The sequence below is a fragment of the Rhamphochromis longiceps genome, linkage group LG3, assembly GCF_057381845.1.
Source record: "Rhamphochromis longiceps isolate RC_006_pf linkage group LG3, R_longiceps_female_GT1.1, whole genome shotgun sequence".
Taxonomy (NCBI): Eukaryota; Metazoa; Chordata; class Actinopteri; order Cichliformes; family Cichlidae; genus Rhamphochromis; species Rhamphochromis longiceps.
In genome coordinates, this window is record NC_140559.1 from 32,107,729 (window position 1) to 32,132,268 (window position 24,540).

The 24,540-nt window shown below is 39.2% G+C and overlaps 1 protein-coding gene across 2 annotated transcripts in view; it reads right to left on the bottom strand.

Moving 5' to 3' along the window:
* dachb (dachshund b) overlaps positions 1 to 24,540 on the bottom strand; it is a 118,643-nt gene that overhangs the window by 17,664 nt on the left and 76,439 nt on the right. Inside the window, exons 3-7 of one of the 2 annotated variants that reach the window (XM_085394426.1) lie at positions 16,165 to 16,275; positions 7,469 to 7,696; positions 4,932 to 5,101; positions 3,903 to 4,008; positions 3,370 to 3,444 (exon numbers count right to left, since the gene is read on the bottom strand). In XM_085394426.1, the coding sequence (XP_085250552.1) occupies positions 3,370 to 3,444; positions 3,903 to 4,008; positions 4,932 to 5,101; positions 7,469 to 7,696; positions 16,165 to 16,275 (690 nt within the window). The remainder of the gene's footprint in view (positions 1 to 3,369; positions 3,445 to 3,902; positions 4,009 to 4,931; positions 5,102 to 7,468; positions 7,697 to 16,164; positions 16,276 to 24,540) is intronic. The other variant, XM_085394436.1, reaches the window with a different exon arrangement.

Here is a 24,540-nt window from a genome sequence, read left to right on the forward strand (position 1 = left end):
ACTGCACTACACCGTCCAGATGGAGCGAGGCCACAGGGAACATTGTGGTCTGTTAACACCCCAGAGAGGAGCGGCAGCACTTCCTGTGTCTTTTTGTGGCTTTTAAAAGTTTTTTTACTCAATACATAATTTTTGTTGAATCACTCTCCAACAATACCAACTACACTACAGACACAGTAAATATTGTAGGTTACTTTCCTGTCTATCTGAAAATAAAACATAAAATCCTTTTAGCACATAAACTCCTTAAGACTTAGGAGTCAAATTATCCTAACATATGTATTTTGTTCTAGAGTGAATCATTTGTACAATATTTGATTTTTGTGGCATTTAACAATCTTAAATTTACCTGGAAGGCAAAGAATGCATTATATACATGGAAAAATGTAGGTCTGTTTATTATTTATAACTAATGTATAAAGAACGTATATAGAATAATTCTAAACATCAATTAAATGGTAAATGTACTTAAATTTAAAGCAGCTTCTTACAAAAGGCTCATTCAGCCACATTTTTTCCATACCAAGAACTTTGAATCTAACGTTCACGGGATCTTGCCCATAGACTTTTTGACATGCAGGTTGGAGGAACCAGAACCAAACCACCATCCTTCCAATTAGTAGATCCAACCATACTCAACAACTTGATTTGTAACATGTCCTTTTTTAGAATGTCAAAATGCGACAGCACAACAAGCTGTTAAAAAAACAAACAAAAAACAGTCTGCTTGATGGACTTTTTGTGCTTTCCAGCGTCCTCTGCAGTGCGTCACCCCTCTTTCACCCACATCTGAAAATCTCCAGACAGGAAAGGAGACGACCCCGTTCATTTACCGACATCAAAAGCAGCCTTTGGGAGTTTCAGAGTCGAGTAAATATGCGTAAATGACCCGGTTCTGTAAAGCGTTCTGCAGAATGACGCTCAGGTTAGGGTTCATCCTTTCACACGCAGGAGTGTGGCTGCTCCATCATTCAAAAAAATTTCTTCACAGACAAACTTCATAGCAAGCAGCTTGATGCGGCCTCCGTAAAAGAGTAGACTCTTCTGGAATCACTCTTCTGGAATCACAATCACTGTCTTGAGTCGCCGAGATCATCTCTGGTAGCGACACTGTAGCTAGAACTTAATGCACCTGGTTTATTCCCACCCATTATTTTCCAAAAATGAAAGGTGGCCATCAGTGCTTCCCTTTTAGTTTCTACTACAAGCACCTATGGTAACAATTTGGAAATCCTACGTCGCCTTGTTCTGGAGTTATCATGTTCACAAAGTTAGGTTTTTCTTACGGTGGTCCTGAGAGGTCAAACGGACTGTAACTTAAGAAAACACCAGCAAATAGAAAAACGCTGCAAACGGACACAAAATGCAGCGGAAGTTGAATAAATTACATTTAATTTCCGTTTCATTAATAGTTTGATAAAACTTCATCACTGACCTCGACTTAGAGTTTAAACTCACCAAGATTCAAACTCATCCAAGGTTCTTAGTGTATACACCTGTTGTATCAGTTTGAAAATCCTACATGACATCTTTCGAATGATCATGTTCTTGAAGATTTTCATGTTCAAGATTTTCAAAAAATTTGATCTCTGACCCAAGATTCAAACTTTTGGAGATTATGTATCTGAATTTCAGGAGCGGGACCACGCCTCTAAACACGCTCCTTCCGGTTGCCATCTATATAGGTTTCACCAGTTCTGCAACTGTTCATTCTCGCTTACGTGCCCCACCCTCCCTCCCTCCTTGTACTCAATTCTTTAACTTCTTCACTTCTATTTAGTACATGGGGATCTGCCAGGCCCAGGAGCCGTCGCCAGTCCCCTTCGAGGCCAATTCATGTCCAAGCATTCACCTTTACCTACTAAAACGTTGTCAATCCTAAAACGAGGACATGGGCCCAGCTAGTGAAATCTGTGATTTTTAGTGGATTCATCTATGGTATAAGTCAGGGGTGGGCAATCTCACCTTGGGTCAACACACCTGAATCACATGATTAGTTTGTTACCAGGCCTCTGGAGAACTTCAAGACATGTTGAGGAGGACACATTTAAAACCTGCAGGGACACCGGCCCTCGGGGCCTGGAATTGCCCACCCCTGGCTTAGGGGGTAGAGCAGGTCATCTAATAATTGGAAGGCTGGCGCGTCAATCCCGGGCTCATTCAGTCTAAACATCCTTGGAGAAAATATTAAGTCAAGTTGGTCTCCGGAGTGTGAATGTTAGATAGAAAACACTTAAGCACAGGAAAAAAAGTGCTTATATGGGTGAATGAGGCAAGTTGGACAAAGTGCTTTGAGAACTCAGGTAGAGAAGCTCTATATAAGAACCGGTCAATTATCGTATTCACAAAGGCAGGTGTCGACAACATCAACCTTTAATGGCCGAGTGGTAAAAAGCGTTTTTTAAATGAATCATTTTAAAGATTATGAGAAATCTGCCACCTGTAATCAACACTTTTCTAACTGTATTAGGAACCTCCATCTGGGAAAACTTTCATATTCATCCATACATGGCAGAGTGTTTATGTGTTAGATAGTTCCTCTGATAGATAAAAAGCAACAACTGAATTATGTGAAACAAATTGTGTTTGTGAACCTTAAAGCTCTTAAAGTAATTCTGATGCTTTCACTAGCTAACATCAACACAGTCTAAAAAGCCTCAGTTCTGATTGGTTCACAGAGCCTACTATAAAAGGCAACACACCATCACATTTATGAAGGAGGGCTGGCGCGGGGGGGTCACGTGGCCTGACTCCACCGCAGATATCGGATTAAGAAGACAATCTTCGAGACCGAGTTATCTATTTTTCTTTAGCCCTTATTGATTTTAAAGGAAGTAGCACTCCTGCTGATGTCTGCAGTGGAGCTTCAGGAGCGTGAAAGGTGGAGGTGGGGGGAGGGGGTGAGGATGGAGAAAGAGGAATTACAAGAATAATGTGTTATAAGAATGGAAAATACAGCGGACGGGGGGTGGAGAAGAAAGAGTGTGAAGGAGGAAGGAGAGGCCCTGCTTGCTTTTAGTGCGTGACCTCCTGACCCCTTTTAGCCACGCTTCCTTCACTTAGCTTTCCTCGCTCACCCCCACCCCACATCCATCTATCCATCTTTTATCCATCTCTCCCTCCCTTGCTCATCTGATTGATGGTTTGGAGACAGGTGATCAATAGGAGGGGCAGAACATCCTGACTCTTCTGTTTCTCAGTGTGTGTTTGTCTCTGCATGTGTGCGTGTGAATACAGTAGATGAGGAAAGCCCTCCTAAGTGAGGAAATTTATCAGATGTCAGAAGTAACCGGGAGAGGGCTTAGATTAAGGCAAGTAATGGAATATCCTCACTTATATTTAAGTGTGTGCGCGAGTGTGTGGTCCAACCTTTGTCCTTTGTTATTTTCTTGATGGGTGGAGTAGAGTTGGTCAGCGCAACATCTGCATCAGCTGACACCAGTCCTGTTGAACGAAAGCATGCTCTGGTTATGTGTGGGCATTACAGTGTGGACGCATGTGTTTGCATACATGTACATCTTCCTACTTGTGTGTTGTCTAGTGTGTAAGATCTTTACTATACATGCTGCTTTGTTTAAAAAAATGTAAGACAATTACTAAAAACTTATGTTTTGCCTGTGTTCAAGAATGAAAGACAGCATAACCAAATTAGACATATTTAAGACGCTTAAAACCATTAAAGATTTATTTTTATGTTTAAAAACTTACTTTCATGATAACCAGTCAGCAAATCACTTAAAAAAAGCTCAAAGTACACAGTTTACATTGATGTGACAAAGAAAGCAGCAAATCCTCTGATTCAAGAGGCGGAAATGTGAGTACTTTGCATGGTTTCTCAGATTTTTGCATTTAATCTGCCTCTTTGCTGTGTGTGTGATGAGTATGTGTGTGTGTGTGTGTACCCAGTCTTTCAGGCGAGCTGGAGGCTGAGCTGCTGGGCTGCGACTGCAGAGGAGTATTGGTTTCGTCAACAGACGGGGAGAGCGAGGGGCTGTCGCACACTCTCTCCTGCAGGAGGAGAGGCAATGAATGAAAGTAAGTGGAGAGATTCAAACATGTTACACTGGCTTATAACTGGCTGCCAGTGATTAAAGCTCTCTCTCTCTATAATCATTCTCAACATGTCATAAAGATAAACTTTATTAAATTTTTCATTGATAATTACAAAGTTGAGTAAGACTGGCTTTGGATGGTCCGCTGCACAGATGTTTACGTGAGATGATTAAATGAATGTGTATTTGTTGTAGAAATACAACTAATTCATATTTTGTCAGAAATTTGATTAAATAAAATAAAATCCAAAACTTAAAGATATCAAACTGACAACAACACAGCCAAGCTTCCCAAATCCAAATTCCCTCCGGATATTTTGCTTGAAAAATGTATTTAATTATTGCATGTATTTATTTTCACTTAAAATATGTATTTATTATTATGAAACAATACATCATTACACATCTTTAGAAACTTTAACATCTATTCCAACATCTTCACAGTCTGCACCACTGCATGTATGTGTATAAACATGACGTACGTGTTGTTATTGTCTGTGTAATGTGAAGTACATTTAGAGCAAAAGAAAAATAACTCCTGCATGTGTACACATACTTGGTCAATTAAAGCTGATACTGATTGCACTGCAATTTAAACCAAATGAGCTTTTCTTAACAATTTAAGGACTCAATCTGCTTCTATAAAAGGCTTTAATCTTTATATTTGGGTCTACTGTGTTATTGCGCAGCCTAAATATTTAGAAAAGTAGGGTATATGGTAATCATCTGGTGGGCTGCAGTAGCCACATAAGACTAAAGAGCACTGTAATGGCAAACAAACTCTCGAATAAAAGATTTATGTAAAGATGTAAAAGATTTTTCACACAGGAGTTCCTCATGGATCCCAGTCGGATCCTCTGCAGTTGCGTGTCGTGTTACCTTGATGACAGGTGCACGGTGTACGTGAGTGTGTATCTGCTGGGCTGCAGCGGCCATGTTGGCAATGGTGCTTAGGTGGTTCATCTGTGACATCGCCATGGCAACAGACGCAGGCGGCAGCCCCATGGGCAGCAGAGGGTGGGGCATCATCATAAAAGGCAGATCCAACCCTGAGAGACAAAAAGAGGATAAACTCTCCTCACTCTGAGGAAACCTGACATTAAGGCAGGGGGTCTCAAACTGTGAGGTGGACCCCACTGGTGGGACGTGGATAATAACTAGGTGAAAGACAGGAAGTGAAACCAAGATGAGTCCATATCATTTATTTAAATTTTCAGAGAAAAGTTCTTGCTGATGCTATTGTGCTGACGTTGATTTCAGTTAAATGAAACTGAGAATTTTTTTTGCAAATAGTGATTGGTAAGAGTTGTTGGCTGTGGAGCAGAAGATTATTATAGTTAACCAAAGCTAAACACAAAACTTAAAGCTATATGTGAAAAAAACTTTTAACAAAGGCAAAAAACAGACTTAAAAAAAACCTAACTGAAATGATTTTGTGAACTTGGAAAACATAACTAAAATAAATATGAAAATAAAACTGGTAAAAATTTAATTACAACTTGTCTGATGAGGCACTGATGACTGTTTAATGAGAAGTTAGTAGTCTAAAAAAACTGAATCACTGCTTTGAAAAAGTTGTTAAAAAATACACACAAAAATCTGTAAAAGCACATTTATTTGCCTTTTTACACATTTTCCTGAATGGTTAATAACTAAAATACATAAATAAGCCTTTGGTTTTATATATTTCAGGTGCATATTCACTTAAAATTAATTTCACGTTTATTGAGGGTAGTCTTTTTTTTTTATTTGAGTGTTCATCTGACATTTGTCCGCCATGCAATAATAATTAAAAAAAGACTAAAACTAACAGTGAGACTAATAAAAACTAAAGCAAAACTAAACATTTTTAAGCAATAAAAAGCAAACTAAAACAAGGAAATCCACCCTGGCAAAGAACTGAAATCAAACAGGATTAAAAACATAAAGTGAAAATAAAATAAGAATAAAAACAAATGAGAAAATTAAAAAAATTATAAAGGTGGTGAGGCACAACACAAGTGCGGCCTCCCAGAAAAAGCTTGCAAACCATTGCTTTAAAGCAGCTTAACTTAAGAGGAGCATCCACTAGTGTAACAGCAGAAATATGACATGAAATGAAGAAAATGCGAATATGTTTTCTTTTTAACCCAAGTAAAATATTACATACGAGATCTTTTTCTCTCTCTCTTTTTTTTTACATTTGGTTACTTGAAGCTTGATGGTGAAAACGAGACAGTAACACAGTCTGAGATTGTGTCTGTGAACTCAGGTTGAACTTAACCTTGAGGAGAGAGGGAGAAGGAGAGGTGTCATTTCAGTGTCGAATGTCTCGCTAACAAAAGTTAACCAAGCAGAGGAGGACAGAGAGAAAGAAAGACAGGAAGACCAATAAAACACGGAGGTCAGAGGTTTGAAGGGTGATGAGGTGAAAGAAGGGAAAAAGAGAAGGTCAGTTTTGTAGGTTTTTTTCTGTTTTATTCTCTGCCTGCGCTCTTTGAATACATCCTGTACTGTTGCATGTCCTGTCTCCAGGTTTTGTGCTTTATCTCTAGCAACACTTTTACGTTTATTTGCCCAGCTCTCCTTTTTATCCTCCTCTTATCCACCTCTCAGTTTGCCCTCTTTCTCTCCCCCTCGTCTTCCTCTCTTTACCTCATGCACAGATGCACATCACCAACCACACATTTCACCGTGTTTGTTAGGACTATCCATTAGCTTCGATTCATCCTTTAAAACCCCCCTTCCAAAACCTCTTAGAAGTCCAACCTTGACCTCTGACCTCCAACCTCAGTGACCCCCTCCCCCCCCCCTTGACCCTCAGATAGGCCACTTATTTTCCAAGACGAGCTCCCAGCTAGATGTACACACTTGAGCAGACGCCTCAGCTGTCCCACACACACACACACACACACACACACACACACACACACACACACACACACACACACACACACACAAATGTACAGCGGCTGCTTTCATTCCAATGAAACAATAACACTGATTGCTGTTGTCGTGACGATTGAAGTGATAGAATAATCAATGTGAGTGTTTGTTGCCGCCGCTGTTCTTTTTGTGTGTGTGTGTTTGTTTGTGTGTAAATATATTACTTCTGCAGTTAGAAAAGGAGTATGAGTGTGTCTCTGTTTATGTGTGTGTGTGTGTGTGTGTGTGTGTGTGTGTGTGTGTGTGTGTGTGTGTGTGTGTGTGTGTGTGGTGTTGATGAATTGAGTCATTTAGTAGAGTGTGTGCTGATTAATCCCGGCAGAGTGTTAATACAGGAGATGGGAACAGATTAAATGGCGTACATTAACAAATATTGCCACCCTTTAAACACACAAACTCACACACCTTCAGTGTGTGTGTGTGTGTGTGTGTGTGTGTTGTCCTTTTTTTCCTTGTGGTTTGTCTCTCGTGGCGTGGATGTGTGCACTCACTGTTTGCCAGTAGCTGTTGCTGCTGGAGTTGCTGTTGCTGATTGACAGCTCCTAAGGCGGGCCCCCTCCCGGCACCTCCCGCTGCACCACCAGTACCAGCTACTCCTCCTCCTCCCACTGGTGGTGCTCCTCCACCACCACCACCTCCTCCTCCTCCCAGCCCTCCGCTGTGGGCACCAGCAGGGGGGCTGGTCAGACGCTCCTTATCCCAGGAACACTCACTTCCTCCTGGGTAGAGATGGAGATATTTTTATTCCAAATGGTCCAAAAATAACAAACAAATACATGTTTGTGTGTCTTTTTTCCCTCGTTTTTAAACAACAGTTCATCGGTTCATCCATTTCTGGGTACATTTCTGGGGAAAGAAGGACCCTATAAAGTACTGTGGCTAAAAGTTAATTTCTGTTACAGTCTTACAACAGCGTCGGACAGGGTACCACTATTTTAGAGCCCTCCAAAATTGTAACCACAGCCTTTAAACCTTTAAACAGAAAAGCTGACATTTCATAACGACACCTGTTACAAAACTGTGTTCAGCATAGACTGTAAATAAAAGATGTAGTTACTATCAAGCCACCCACTGGCTAGCAAGGCATTACAAATCTTGAGTTGAGCATTTTTGTTGTTGCCATCTTACTGTTGTGAAACCAGCAAGTAGGCTGTAGATCTCAATAACCTGCCTATTGTAAAGCATGCCCTGCTTTATCATCCTTTTTTACCCTAAGGTGGACAATAATGTACAAACTGAACGTCACTTCCTGTTTAGTTAGACTTAAAATTAGCTACTGAGACCCTGAACTCTCAAGGAAATGTTTACCAAGGCCATGAATTAAATAGGTAGTATGGTTGTTTTATCTAAAGCCTGTGCAGCAAGTACTCTTTCAATATATAGATCACCAGCTCAACCAGCTAGTGGTACCCTGCACTTAATGGCTCACTATAGTATAATATGACAGGAACCAGGAAAAATGTTTGGTTGCCCAGTGATTTGTTTTGCTTTTGTTGACTGATTGCAAGTAGTTGCAGTGACCAACTGGTCCACCACTTTAGATCAGAAGTGACTGGTGGTCCAACTCTACTTGTAATCACTCTTAGACAGATTGCCAACAAGTTGCAATCAACTTGAGCGAGTCTGCGCCGATGACTGCAGCTCGTCTCTGACACGTTTCTTTACAGCACAGGACTCGACTCATCTTGACGCTGACTGGTTGCATTCTGGTTATATTCCTATATAAAAGGAATAATGCAGAGCACCTGTATAATTTTGCAGTTAAACTACCATCCTGCAGCAACTACGTCACTATTTGTTGATGAGTTTCTGAATTTCTGTTTTAAAGCAAGTGACTGAAGCATAATGTAGCTCTGCTCTGTATGCGGGGAGCACAGGAGTTAAGCACATGGCAAAAACCCAGAGCAAAGGAGAGAGATTAGCGTGACTATAGATGATGTCAAAATGTAAAAGACACTCTCACAGTGGAAATATGAAAAGAGCGAAGTGCACATAAATCAGGTTAAAAAAAAGAAGCCAAATTTAATTTTACATGTTTTCTCAGAAAGGCCGAGGTCTCTGTGGAGCAACTCAGACCACTACTGATGGATATATCGATCGATAGAATTGATCTAAAAATCCTGGTACATTTTCAAAGCTTCTTCAAACAGCAGGAAACATTTGGTTGTCTGTTAAATTAAAGGGGAATAAAGAAAGTGTCCAAAATCCTGTTTCTTATAATTAAAAATGATAAATGAAATACATTTAGCTTGTAAACAATCACACGCGTGTAAATGACTGACTGAAGCATTATTATTGTGATAAAATGATGATCACCACAACTTTTTTCCGTTGTTTGGATCCAAAATGAATTTAATCACTTTCTCACTTCACACCTTCATTCCCTCTCTCTCTCTGTATAGTGCTGCCTCTCTCGCTCTGCACAGTTCTCTCTCTGCTCCCCTGTTCCCTCTCTCATCCATCTTCATCTCCCTCCATTAGTTTGAATTAGCAACCGTCTCTCTCTATTATTGCCTACTGAATTCCCTGCGCTCTGTGAGTGTGTGTCTGTGTGAGAGTGTGTGTGTGTGGATGACAGCTGGGCCTCATCCCCTCTGCCATTTACACCGGGGAAGAAAAGAAGTATAAACAGATGGGCAGATGTTCTCTCTCTCTTTCTCATTTTTTCCTTGGCCTTGTCCTCTACCTCCCAGCCTCTTTTTTTCTCTTTGCCTCTCCTCCATGTTTCTCTGTCTTTCACTTTTTTGGGCCTTTTTTGCATTTCCGTGTGAGTCTTCTGTGTGTCTCTTCCTCCTTTTTCTCTCCAACTTTCTTAGAAACTTACACCTTTGCTCTGAGGCTACAGCTTGCAGCTCTGACACCTGGATTTCAATTTAGCTGCTGCAAAGTTGTGGCTCTTGTTTCCTTTATTTTGGGGTCAGTAATCATTCCTCTTGTTCATAACATTAGGGTAAAATAAAATCCAGTCTTAACAGGCTTTTAGTGTGAGGGAGTGGGGACTAAACCCAAAGCAAGTTATTTAAAGCTAATAAGAGGGTTGTGAGACTTTATCTTCTGACCTTATGGTCTTTTTAGGAAAAAGAATTTGCTGTTTTTGTTACTTGCCCTCTATCCACTTCACTCCAGAGGATATCCACTTGGATAGATGAATTCAGATTCCTAAACCCTCATTAGCTTCAGATATAGTTGACACACACAATAAGGACTGCATGACCCCTATCATTTCCTCTGATGCTAAACTACAAAAGGACAACCAGCATGAACAGGAAGAAATATGTTTTGGTTAAAGTCATCGCTCCACCTATTCACTTTTTAAAACATCAACCTATGGTAACTGGGATAGGCTCCAGCCCACCCACAACCCTAATAAGTGTAAGCAGAAGACAGGATGGATCGAACCTGTTTTAGGTTTATATGCCACTAACTATGGTGTCAAATTAAGTTTTCTACAAAACTTCTCTTCTCCTACAGCTTATTTAGGCATCAGTCACACAGGCCCAGAGACTGTGCTGGTCTGCAGGCACTAGTCACCTTCAAAGGAAAAGTTGTGCTTTAAAAGGTTAAACTTTCACCGTCAGTGCAAGTAGTTTCAGTCATTATGCAAATGTACTGTTTATACATTAACTGCTTCCTTCACTACAGTGAACGTTTGCAAACATAATCTAATTAGTGATTTTGTCTCCTATCACAGCAGCTCTATAATAATCAGCAGGAGTTCGAGTAATGTAGCTCTTTCTCCATTAATAAAGCAATTAGAGGCAGATTTGAAAAATAATGAGATATGGCGTTACCTTCCTTTGTGAATACCAAGAAAATATCATCTCAATGTGGTTTAATAGTAATTACCCATGTGTTCATCTCTCACTCTTGAGTTTATGGCCCTTTTAATTTGAGTAATCCTCACTGAAATAACACTGCTCTTGTTCAAAAATTCATTTTGATTTCATTCATTTATATTAGATAGATACGATTTATTTCGAACATGCAAATATAATTGAAATAACAAGAGAAAAAAACAAAACTTAAAAATCATCATGTATATATCGATGTCTACAGAATGTGTGTGCTCGAAAAGGAGTAGGATGAAGTTTACAGTTTTCCTGTTCGTACCCCCTTACTTCAAATTTCATTGCTTACAAATCCATATCCAGGATTCAACATATTTATTGATTTGTTATTTAGTATTTATCCACGTTTCTATACAGAAAAAACACTTGTTTGCTTTTCTAACTCGACACAAAAACCTGACACGTGAGTAATTTTGCTGACATGCTTTGGCCCAGCGTCTCACATGTTCTCACTGTTCAATGGTTAGAAGCTGCCATGGAGACATATGTCATGTTACAAGCACTTTATAACCAAAGCTGCTGCCACAAAGTTGCTCTATATGAAATCACCATGTTGCTATGAAGTATTTGCAGTTTTTTCCTCCTCATAGGTTTTATTAACTCCATCTTCTTTCTCACCTCCACCTACAGTGTTTTATTTCCAGTGTGACACTGTGGAACATCTGCATCTACACACCAAATCACACCGTCACACAAAACATCGGTGTGGACAAACAAATGGCGTGATGTGAAATGACATTTAAAAAAGAAGACTTTAAATGTGCTGATGTGACTCACAGAATGGCACAAAAAGTGTTGCGCTATGATTTAAATGTCAGGTTTCATGTTGGTTAATGATACAGAAATAACTGCGGGCCGACGATGCAAAGGTTTAACTCTGCAGCAGCATGTCAACTGTCCTCTCTCCTCAAGAAGGCGGCAGAAAAAGAAGATTCAGGTGAGCAATCAGAGGGGTGGTCTCTTGAACCATGGACAGTTTACACCATTTGTGTACACTTATAGCATTTGTTCTTTAATTGTTGTACACATGTGACATGCTTTTAACGCCAAGAACTGTCTTCCACTTCCTTTGGTTTCTCCCTTCAGAGGTCACCACAGTGGATCACCTTCCTCCATATCACCCCACTTCTAGCATCCTCCTCTGCATGTCCTCCTTCGCTACATCCATGTAACTCGTTTGAGCTCTTCCTCTTCAACATCCTTTGTCCAATATATCAACTATCCCTCCTTTTCAAACCATCCAAGCCTTGCGTCTCTAACTTTGTCCCTCTGAGGTACTCACTGTTAGGTTCTGCTTGCTGGTTGATGGTCTTTCAAACAACTCGCACCAATAATTATCTGCCATTTTGATATCTTGTCCAAGGGAGGATTTTTGATTTCGAAGTTGAAGGCAACATCTAAAAATTAACCTTATGAGTAAAAATAAGGAGAATCACAATTTTTATATTTTCTATATTTTATGTTTACTTGCTATATTACATGTAATGTCTTTGAGTGGACAGGAATGGGAAGCACGGAGATATCAAGACCCCGAGCTTATAAAGAATGTGGCTCAGGGTCGTAAACAGGTTCATCCTACCATCCAGCACTCTCTGTTTTAATGCATTTGTCCTCATGTGCAAAACGCTTCTGTAATTATTTTCTTATCCTTCTGCCTGCTGGTGTCGACAGTAGGCTTAAAAAAATATAAAAAGTTGCGTTGTATTTATGAATAAACCTGCGATTAATACAAATATATGAATTGCGCAACTCCTCACGAACACGTTATTTCAAGTTCTTGTTTCTTCTGTCCTTTCTATTGCACTTCCTCTCCTCCCATGTCTGCCATTGTTTCCTAAACTTCCTCTTCCTCGTTCTTCCATTGAAAAAAAAGAAGATATATTTTCCATTCACACATAAATTGGTCCTTCTCATTTTTCCATCATTCCAATCTGTGTTTTTCTCATTTTTAATGAGAGGAAATACAAATAAATACATTTTAAAAAACGTGACTGTCACCATGATCTGGACAAGCCCGAGCGATCGACTTTCACCCATCAAAACAGCAAAATATCTCTTCTTTTTCTCCCCTTTTCCTCTCGCCCTAAATATCCCTTTCTTTCCTCGTGAGTCCATTTTTCCTCTCGCTTTATTTTCTTTTTCATTTCGTTCCTCTGCGCTATTGTCCGCCACAGTTTCCCAGGCCGGTGTGAGTGTCCCTTACAAAGAAAACAAGGTCGGACAATGAAAAGAAGGCTTTCCACGCACTCACGAAACAAAACAAAGAAGAAAAAAATCACTCTGAATGAAATAAAAGAAGGAGAAGAACACAGAGACGAGCAGGAAGGAATAAATAAAAAACGACAGAAGAAAATGAGAGAATAGAGTAACTCTATCGGCCCATTTGCCAGGTCAGCTGAAGAAAAGGAAGAGAAAGAAAAATAGAAACAGGAGAGTCTGGGTGGAAACAGAAGGAAGGACCCCACGCTCTCTCCTTTCTTTTCCTTTTGCTTTTTGTTTTCTGTCTTTTTAATAATTCAGAGAAGCAAACACAGCAGAGATTGACTGAGCCGGAAAACACGTGTGTGCCTAAGTTACCTATGAAAAAGGACTAAAACATAATACTTATAAATTTAAAAAAAAGGACTGATTAATACATTTGTTTAATGTTTCAGCTATTGTCAGGCTGTAATCTGACCAGAACTTACATAAGAGATGAGCAAATTTCCATGGAATTCAGGCACTCAGGTTTAGTTTCATTACTTTTGTCTGAAGTATTCTTTTTCTTTTGTCTGTCTTTTATTTCCTTCCTGTCTTCTGTCTTTTTTTGCTTTACCCTGCAGTCATCAGGCAGACAAGAAACTTTAAATGGTGTTAATCGATCTTCAGGGACCTCAAAATGAAAGTAAATGGAGGTTTTACATTAACAAAAAGGCAGAAATCTCAAAGAGTTGCAATTTAATGATTTCCCCTGATCCCAAATTTTGTTTGTGGTGTACTGAAATTCAAATAAGACGAGAGTTACAGACTACACTACCAAAGCACAACTTGACTGTTATTATTATTGGTTTTTTTAAAATCATTGTTATATCTGTAACGTTTCTTCATTAATTTATGTTGTTTTAGATGTGCAATTGATTTGTCTTTTTTTTAAATAAATACCACCACTCCACAGTAAGGTTGGGCATATTTACCAAGGCTTACCCCATTAAGAACAGAACCTGGCAACACACGGCTGCTACTCACCCTCTGGATTGACTGATCGTCAGTATAGAGCACTTCTATGAAAGCTGAAGTTTTGGCAAACTGCTGGTCGGAAGCATTCAGGTGTGTGTTAACACAAAATCAAGAAGGAACGATATCAGTAATGATCTTAGAGAAGCAAATTTGCTGTCCAACCATCTGGGAAGGGTTAAAGGACATTTCCAAACAATTTTAATCTCTAAAAACAAAATGACAGTGTGGCTTTGGTTTCATGTGAACAAACTTCAAGACTTCTAAGTTGGTTAGACGGTGGAGACCAAAGTGGAGTTCTTTAACAATAATGCACAGCAACATATTTGCCACAAAGACTTCACACCAACTGTAAAGCATGGTAGTTAGAGAGGTGATGATTTGTGCTTGTTTTGCAGCCACAGGACCCAGGCTCTTTGCAGTCACTGAGTTGACATGAACTCATTGACTCTGGGGTCAAACGTAAGGCCCTTATGGGTCGGTCTGATGGCTAAAGTTTGGTTTAACTTAGGTTTAAACTGCAACGGGACAATGATCCCAAGCACAGCAGCAAATCTACAACAGAATGGCTTCGTTTCTATGAAATAATTTTGACACAGTGTAATATGTCATGTTGGTCTTCAGCTTAGGTTTTATAATTTTTAATACAACCTTAGAAAGAGGGTATACTTTCCTTTTCCTGTATATAATACAATAAGCAGGTTTTTTTTTACTTGAGTATTTTTTTTACCACATTTCTTTAAAAGAAAAATGAATTCCTTTGAAAATAACTTTATCAAGCACTGTTAGCATTAATTAGAAACCTTTTTACTTTATTTTCAACCATTAAGTTTCATGAATTCAGCTCTTTGTCTTCACATTACGTTGTATATTTTATGTTGTACCTATACAGTTCTTGTCTAGCTTGTGAGCACCTATGAATTTCAAGTGACTGAACATACTCAGAAATAAACGCAAAATAACTAATTTATATAAAATAACACCATCTGTGACCAACTTTCATTAAAACTGGCTCCTGGAGTCTTTAAACACCTCTTATGACCATGTACTTGTGTCCCTGGAGACTTCCACACAACATCTGTGTTCTGACAGTCCACTCTTACATTTACTGATCCGTGTCGGTTTACACTTCAGTTTTTGAAAAAGTGAGGCGAGCAGGCTGAATGATTAGCAAGAACTAAAGTCTTTTCAGGTCATTGTTGAAGACTGGCTCACTTTCACACATATCGTAATATTTTTACACTTACATTGCATTTTACTTTGCTCTTTCCTTTTTTTTGTTGATTAACTAAACAGTTTATTGCTTTCAAAGCTGCTGGGTTTAATAATTATTCATTTATAGATGGAAAAGTGTGTGTGTGTGTGTGTGTGTGTGTGTGCCTTAGTATTTTAAAAAGCTAAAGAGTTGATATTAATTGATTTCATCGCACTTATTATTTAGAGATTACAAGTTTAATGTGCCATGGATTTAATTACAGTACTTGGCTGTGCGCTACATCACAAGCCCTTTTTTTCTGTAGTGCACGGAGCCATGGATCTTAGACCTTACAAAAGGGAGTATGTGTGTGTGCGACAGAGAGTGTAGCAGTGGGGGTGTGCATTAATGGTGCCATGGATACAGTTAATTATTTGTTTAGACTTGGGCAAACATAACCTTTTAAAGTATGCTGAATTAGCTTTTAGCAGTTTCTGTTTGTAGCTGTCTGCAAATGGCCGAGTCCGTCGCTGGTTGTTAATTTTTTGCTTCATGTTTGTCACTTTACTGTAAACGGTTAAGTGGTCAGGCTTATTCATTTAGGTCTCCAGCTTGCCAGTTTAGCCTGGTTTAAAATACAATAATCGCTCCATGGAATTGCAGAAAAGCAAAAGAATTCTAAAGCAATGAGCTCCCTCTTTCTATATCATAAGCTGCTAAATGATGTTAACATCTGCAAAATAAACAGGCTAGTGTTCATTATGCTGCATAATAAAAGAAACTGGGCTTAAAAACTCAAATTTGCCACCGATTTAGCACCGATATTCACAGGAACTTTCCAGAAACAGTTGACTAACTAGACTTGAAATGTACCCAATAACTTTGGATGCTAATGTAAGTGTGTGTTTGTTTGTGTGTGTGTTTGTCTTACCTGTATTGGAGTGTAAGTCCTCGTTGTCTGACTCATTACCGTTCTGGAGGCTCATCATCATCTTCATCTTCTGAAGCTTCTGGAGCTCGGCCATGGCTGCAGCTGTCAGGCCTGAAACACACAAACACACACACACACGGTTAGTTTCATCATGGCATAGCTCTTCAGGCTCACCGTCATGCCAGTCAATCAAAATTCAAATTAAAGCATTTGCTGCTCTCAAGTTCAACCATTTCTCATGAATAACCAATCACAACACTTGTTACAGCGTCCCTGGACCTCCCAAGTCCTACCTGCCTTTACCCATGATGACTTGCAGGAAGCTGGGACACACACACACACACACACACACAGATGCTTGCACTGGGCTGTCGCTGTCAAATTTTCTTTTCAGTGCCAGTGTTTTGCTGAAATGTTTCAGGTTGTGAGCGCAGTTTCAGGAGCCTTGGGCCTGATGTGTATTCGCTGATACACATGCAGAATGTGACACGCATACAGGGAGATACCCCCCCCCCCCCCCCCACACACACACACACACACACACACACACACACACGCACACACACACCCTTTTGTATGAACTAAGATCCCTGGCTCTGTGCACTGACCTGGAACTGACTTCTATACACAACAACCAGCAGAGTGAGAGAGATGACCCTGTGTGTGCGTGCGTGTGTGTGTGTCTTATTGTGTAAAACCCCTATTATGTGTGTGAGTGTGCACGTGAGCTTTTGCATTGTGCTGAGTGTGTCTGTACAGTTTGCTTTCATGTATAAATGTGAATGTGAGGGAATGCATGCATGCTTATCACTGCTATCCGTGCGTGTGTGTGTGTGTGTGTGTGTGTGTGTGTGTGTGTGTGTGTGTGTGTGTGTGTGTGTGTGTGTGCGTGTGTGTGTGTGTGGAGGTCAGTTGGCTTTGCCCCGGTCACGGTTGATGGCTTTGGAGGAATGTCCATTACACACAGTACAGTTGTCTGTACGCTATAAAGAAAATAAGATAGAGGGATGGAGGAGGAAAAGGGGGAAGGGAAAAGGGGGTTGTTTGAAATTTAATTTAAAGCAGGATGGAGGGATAGATGAGGGAGGAGGGGGAGGTGTGGAGGAGAGGAAGTTGTGTGCAGGTTAAACTAGACCTGATCTTTAATCAGTAGTAATAGTAACTAAGCACATTTATGTACTCGTAACAGGTGGATTTGTTTTCCAAAGTTAAGCTCCCCAGCAGCACATGAAGCAGTTATAACTGTCTCTACCAGCTTAACATTGTGTGGATGTGTATATGTAATGCTTTAATATACAAATATTTATCTCCATAATTCAGAAGTGAAAAGAAATACTTATCAAAATATTTTAATTGAATGTCCTATAAGCCAGCAAATGTACAATAAAAAAGTACATTTCCCTCACAGGGTATTGGAGTGAACCCATGATTGTTATATTGATTAATAGATAGAAAGGGTGAGCACTGTGAGTCCTATCACCTTCAAGGTTATTGTGATGTTTAGATTCGTTAAATTTGCAGTTATTGCAGTTATTAATAAGCACAAAACTCATCAACTGGATTTTTTAGATATATCTCGTAACTTTTTTTTTCAGTTTTTAACTTAGTAAGTTCCTTTTTGTATTACATTCACTTTTTTGCTCTATTATTTATTTAGATTCTTATTTAATGACCTCCGCTGGGACTCTTAAAAAGCACCGTATTTTCACGACCATAAGGCGCACTTAAAAGTTTTAGATTTTCTTCAAAAAGTGCGGCGCGCCCTATAGCGCGGTGCGCCCTATGTGTTGTAAGGAGGACGTAGTAGAGAACACCATGAGAACGTTAAAGGGTGAAGTGTGGGCGTTGATCGTATATACCGGGACAATCGCACATACCTGTATAAAAGAACAGGTATGTGCATTATGCAGGACATCGTTGTTTTAACAACCCTGAAAATGGCAAAGAGACACGCTTACGAAGCACAGTTTAAACTGAAGGCCATCAGCTACGCGGAGGAACATGGAAATCGAGCAGCGGCGAGAGAATTTAAGATTAACGAATCGATGGTTCGCAAATGGAGGAAGCTGGAAAACAAGCTCCGGCAGGTCAAGAAAACGCAGCTGAGTTTCCACGGACATAAGGCGAGGTGGCCCGAGTTGGAGGAAAGACTCGAGCGGTGGATCATCGAGCAAAGAGCGAGCGGGAGAAGCGTTTCGACAGTCACCATTCAGCTAAAAGCAGTTTCACTAGCTGAAGAGATGAACATTGAACATTTCCAAGGAGGTCCGTCTTGGTGCTTTCGTTTTATGAAACGGTGCCATTTTTCCATCCGGACCAGGACTATGGTAGCGCAGCAACTTCCAGCGGATTATAAGGAAAAGCTGGCCATCTTCCGCTCCTACTGCAGCAAACACATCGGCGACAAAAACATCCAGCCCAGCCACATCACAAACATGGACGAGGTCCCGCTCACTTTTGACATCCCGGTGAGTCACACTGTGGAGAAGAAGGGGACCAGCACGGTAGCGATACGCACAACGGGGCACGAAAAGTCTTCTTTTACTGTTGTGCTTGGCTGCCATGCTAATGGACAGAAACTGCCGCCTATGGTGATTTTTAAGCGAAAGACTTTGCCTAAAGAGAAGTTTCCAGCAGAAATCATCATTAAGGCAAATGAAAAGGGCTGGATGGATGAGGAAATGATGAAAGACTGGCTGAGGGAGGTGTATGTAAGGAGACCAGGTGGTTTTTTCCACGCAGTTTCACTAAGAGTGGAAGGCAGCGCCGGGCGAGTTACGCCACAATTTGCCAATGGATTGTAGATGCTTGGGCTAACATGTCTGCTGGCACTGTTGTTCGAGCTTTCGCAAAAGCCGGCATCGTTTCCGAGGAGCCGCACGGCACGGAAAGCGACTCTGACAGTGAAGACAGTGAACCTGGCATGTTTGATGGAGATTTAGCGCAGCTGTTCAATTCAGACACAGAGGATGAGGACTTCGATGGGTTTGATTGATGATAAAATGTGAGTACCAAACTTTGTTTTGCTCCTGCTTTATTTTTAAATACGCACACTTGTATGCTTGTGTGTTGTTGATGATGACGATTATTGGTAATAAAAATGTGAGTACCAAACTCAGTTTTGCTCCTGCTTTATTTTTAAATATGCACACTTGTATGCTTGTGTGTTGTTGATGATGACGATTATTGGTAATAAAAATGTGAGTACCAAACTCAGTTTTGCTCCTGCTTTATTTTTAAATATGCACACTTGTATGCTTGTGTGTTGTTGATGATGACAATTATTGGTAATAAAAATGTGAGTACCAAACTCAGTTTTGCTCCTGCTTTATTTTTAAATATGCACACTTGTATGCTTGTGTGTTGTTGATGATGACGATTACCGGCAATAGAAATGTGAGTAAGGTACCGAATTCAGGTTTGCTCCCGCTTTATTTTTAAATACGCATACGGTACTTGTATGCGCCCTATGGTCCAGTGCGCCTTATGTGTGTGTTAAATACAGTAAGGGCACACATAACTGAGACTGCGCCTTTTAGCACAGTGCGCCTTATGGTCGTGAAAATACGGCAGTTAGAAACTTGTGTATTTAAACAGGCTTTCTGGTTCTGTTATTTTAAAACGGCCTGTTTATTTTACTGTGTCTATCTCTTTATCTTTTTACTTAATTTTACTTTATTATCAAAAACATTAGGTGTAAAATGCTAACTGTATAAAACATTACCAAAACACTGAACACAATAAGCTGAAAAAGGCAGAAACTTTATGGAGCTATTTTGGTTTTGTGTTATTTTATTTTATTTCATTTCATTGAGCTATTCTGCTAATGCTTATGGTTTGGCTGCTTTAACCCAAGAGTTTATCCACTTTTAGATCAATACAGTGCATTTCATCTTATCCTGTGGATGAGGAGGCAGTTTTATACAATTTTCATACCAAAAGAAAAAATATAGGATCATTTAAGAAAATATATAATAATAATAATAATAATAATAATAATAATAATAATAATAATAATAATAATAATAATAAACTATAATAGCAGAATGCAGTACAATATTGAAATACAGTTTTTTTTACAGCCGCTAGGACACATTTCACAATACTTAGGTCACTTTTGCAAAACTCTTCACACAATTCTCCTAACTGACCTTCAGCTTGGCAAAGCAGTTCATTTCACATTCAAAATGCACTACAACTACCAAAACACTTTATTCAGGTCTCAAATAAACTCATTCTTCCAGAACACTAGCAAAGGTTGACAGCCGACAAACACACTTTGTCACCCACAAAACAGTGACCTAAAAAACACTAACAACATGTAGCATTACACAGTGTTTTCTTGTGTAAAACAAGGACACATCTCTCTTTATAATTTCAATATATGTTACTGGAATGAATCAGACATCATGCAGAATTTGTTAATATTTGTTTATGTATTTTTATTTTTTTGCACTAAGTAATCCCAAAATACAAGAATTTGTATACACACCATCCACTGATAGACATACAATAGTAATGCTATTCTACTCGGTCTCCTCCATTTGGCCACAGGTTCTCATCCACATCACAGCTTATGTCATCTAGGGCAATACACCTAGGAAATAATCTTCTGGCTGCCAGAATTGAAGGAGTTGAAAAATTGAAGGAGTAACACCTGTGTAGATGTTCATCTACAATGAGAATCAGCTGTGGCTGGTTAAACTGCATTTTTAGATTTAAAATATGTTTCAATAAAATATTGTTGTTGAATTTTGCTGTCTTTTTAAGTTTTGCATTGTGTTATTGTTTTGACCATAAGTTTAACAGTTTTGAAAACAGTATGTAAGCACATGCAAAATGTCCTGTACGTACAAAGATTTTTGGCAGTTGTTGTGTCTGAGTGAGAAGATAATTCATGAAATTTGAGAGATGTAGTCATTGAATGCATTTTGTGCCAAAACAATGATAACTGATCCTCAGTTTAGCCCACATAGACTTCTGTTGTGCTCACTGTGTGAGGAGTTTTGCAAAAGTGACCTAAGTATTGAGAAATGTGTCCTAGCGTCTGTAAAAAACTGTAATATGGAAAATAACCATTAGCTTTAGATCAATTTTGACTCATAGGTTTTCACACTTTTTATAATTTATAATATAAAGTAACACTTGTGAAGGGAAATATTCTCTGACAGAAAATTAAATGGATTTTTAATTATCAAAAATTATGAAAATGTGACATTTCTCTTATGCAAATGTAGCAAATACGAGAAATGTAGCAAATAAAATAAATAAAAAAATTCCTGAGTTCGGGGCGAAAGCTGTACAGACTGGACATCATACCTACTTTTGGACCAGGTGATATGACAAAACATTTACACACTTACATATTTGTCAGTTCCAGTTTTTAAAAAACATTGCACATCAAAAAAAAGAAAACTTGGGCAAAGCCAAAACTGAAATTCCTCTTCAGCACACAATGACTCGGACTGTTAATCAGTCCACGAATGGCAAAAACAACAGATCGAGCAGAAAGAAAGAGCGACCGAAAGAAAGACAGAGGTCTATTCAGAGAGCCTGAGGGAGAGTGACCAGACGTATTGTCTGCTGCCTGCTGAGAGAGGAGGAGGAGGATGAAATGAAGAAAGATGATGGAAAAAAGGAGGGCAAAAATAATTTTTTTTTCTTGAGTCGACGCCATCGAACTGCTGCCCAAAAACGCTAAAGAAAGCACATGATTCTAAATTAAATCATGTCACGTAATTTTCCATGATTTTTTAAAATTATTCTGTATAAATTCAAGAAATAGCTTTTGTAATTTAATATACACAACTGAGATGTTTGTATTATTAATCTTTCATTTAATGGGTGAAATACCTTAGTGATAGTTCAAGGGGAAAAAAGTGAAGACAAGTCTTCTATTAGGAAGAATGAAGAAAAACATTCAGACAAGACGATATGAAGGAAGGCCCAAACATAGAAAGGGAGTTTGAAAATGGAAAAAAGGGGAATGGCATGGGAAAAAGTGGGACTGATAAAGGAAAGAAGGTCAGATAGATTAAAAAAAAAGTGAAAGGAAAAACTTGCTGTTTTATGGGGAAAAGGGAAAGAACGAAGAAGCATGAAACAAAACTATATTATGGGAAAGATTTGAAGAAAATATGTGGCTCTTTAACCAGGACAGTGTCAATGTGTCAACGAAATTCATACCACTACGGTTCATTCAGGAGTGTACAATTGTTAGGTGAATATGTGTGACACTGTGTTAATATTCCCAAATGAAACAGGTCAAAACCTCTGACTTTTCTTCTATTGCAACAATGAATTTAGCATTTGTTGCTTTGAGTTAGCTGGACTGACATAAAAGTTTGCACATGTACTTGTGTCTCTCTGAGGATGAATCCTTAAAATTATATACTAATCAATGAATGAACTGACTTTTCTCAGGCTTCATGGTTTCAACAACTACTGGATCGAGAACTATAAAATTGTGTATATTCTGATGCTTCACTTTAGACCAATGCAACAACAAATTTAGGTTTGTACCTTTAAGTTGAATATTTTGATGAGACTGAATGCCATTAATTTTCCCCCCGAGGAACAGTAGTAAATGCTAGCTGGAAAACTGTGACTGAGAGAACCTCAAAATTACTGGATTGAAACAAATGTTCCCTTCATAACAGCTAAGTTTTTGTCCAACATCACGATCAGGTTTACACTTCAACCTGGGTCCTACTTCAAAATGTCAGCAAAAACGTAATTTTGATTAACCTCATCTAATGCTGTAGTATAACACTAACAATATAGCTCGTTAGCATGCTGATGTTGGCACACTGAGAAAAGCATTTATTTTTAAAGCTACAGAGCTGTTAACATGGCACTCACCAAATTCTGCATGATTTTTACCTCATTCATACATCTCCATGTAATCAGCATACATCTGAAAACCTGCTCCAGAGCTGAGGGAAGTCTTTTATACATGAAGAAAAACAAGTGGGCTGAGAATAGATCCCTGTGGAACACCTGTTGGAAAGGACTAAGTTTTTTAAAATCATTTTTCTGATTAGAAAGGAAAGATTTGAACGTTTGCCATGTTGATGGATGAGAATGTCATGATTTAATGTATCAAATGTCTTTGAGTAAAAGAGTAACTGTAAAGAAGGTAAAATATATATATTCATAATTCATCAAAAATGTTGCTGCTTTTCTTTGAATACAAATGAACTCCAATCTAATCTATTATTTCTTCCTTACCTTTTTTCAACAGGTAAACATCTTACTGGATATCTGTGAACAGTTTTTTAAAAGCAACCTGGTTTCAAAGTGATGCTATCATAGATGTTTTTACTACATATCAAAGAAGCTCCTTTAATTATCCAATTCAGGGGTGCAGGGAGCCTATCCCAGCCACAACAGGGCAAGAGGCAGGGTACACCCTGATCAGGTTGCCAATGGGACAAAGGGCTAACAAAGAAAGAGACACTTAGTGGCAATTAAGAATGGCTAATTAACCTAACATGTATGTCTTTGGACTGTAGAGAAAGCACCAGTACCCGGACAGAACCCATGCAGAAACAGTGACAGTCAGTTAAACCCACTTTAAACACTTTGAATTCACCATCTGGATTGCTCATAGGTGTGAATGGTTGTCTGTCTCTCTGTGTTAGCCCTGAGTGGCAACCTGTCCAGGGTGTATCCCACATCAAACCCACTTTCACCCTTAATTGGACAAATGGAAGAAAATGGATGGATGGTATCTGTATTTGTTGTCGTCTGAATGACAGACTTATTATTCATTAATAGTTTTCATCTGAAAAAAAGTTGTTGAGATATTTTGTCCTGTACTTGTGGGCACAAGTGCAGAACATAAATAAGTCACTTTCATTTTGTTGCGTTGAAAGTTGAAGTCAAGATGTTCCATTCAAGTTTTTCAAATTTGAGAATGAACGCTTGGGAATAGAAAACAAAGAGAGGTACAAGGGGATGGGGTTAAAATAGAAAATGGAGTCCCTCTGTGGGGTCAGGACTGCATTTACACATTGATTACTCTGAGGAACACCTTGACACACACACACACACACAGAGTTGCATTTACAGATACAGGAAACACACATGGGTGGACACGTACACACATTTGATCTCCATGTACACACACACTCAGATACAGAGTCAGAACGCCCGCTCCGCCTCAATGCAACCAGAAGACGATCAATAGCAAAGCCAGAGCCACAATACTGTTCTCCATCATGACTATCAAACACGCACATGCACGCACACACACACACACACACAGCTCTCTCTCTTCCTATCTCAGATCAATGGCTGTCCGCTGTGTCCACGGTTACCGAGCATCGACCCCCGTCCCTAATGGCGACCACGAAACCTTGGGAATTAGTGTGT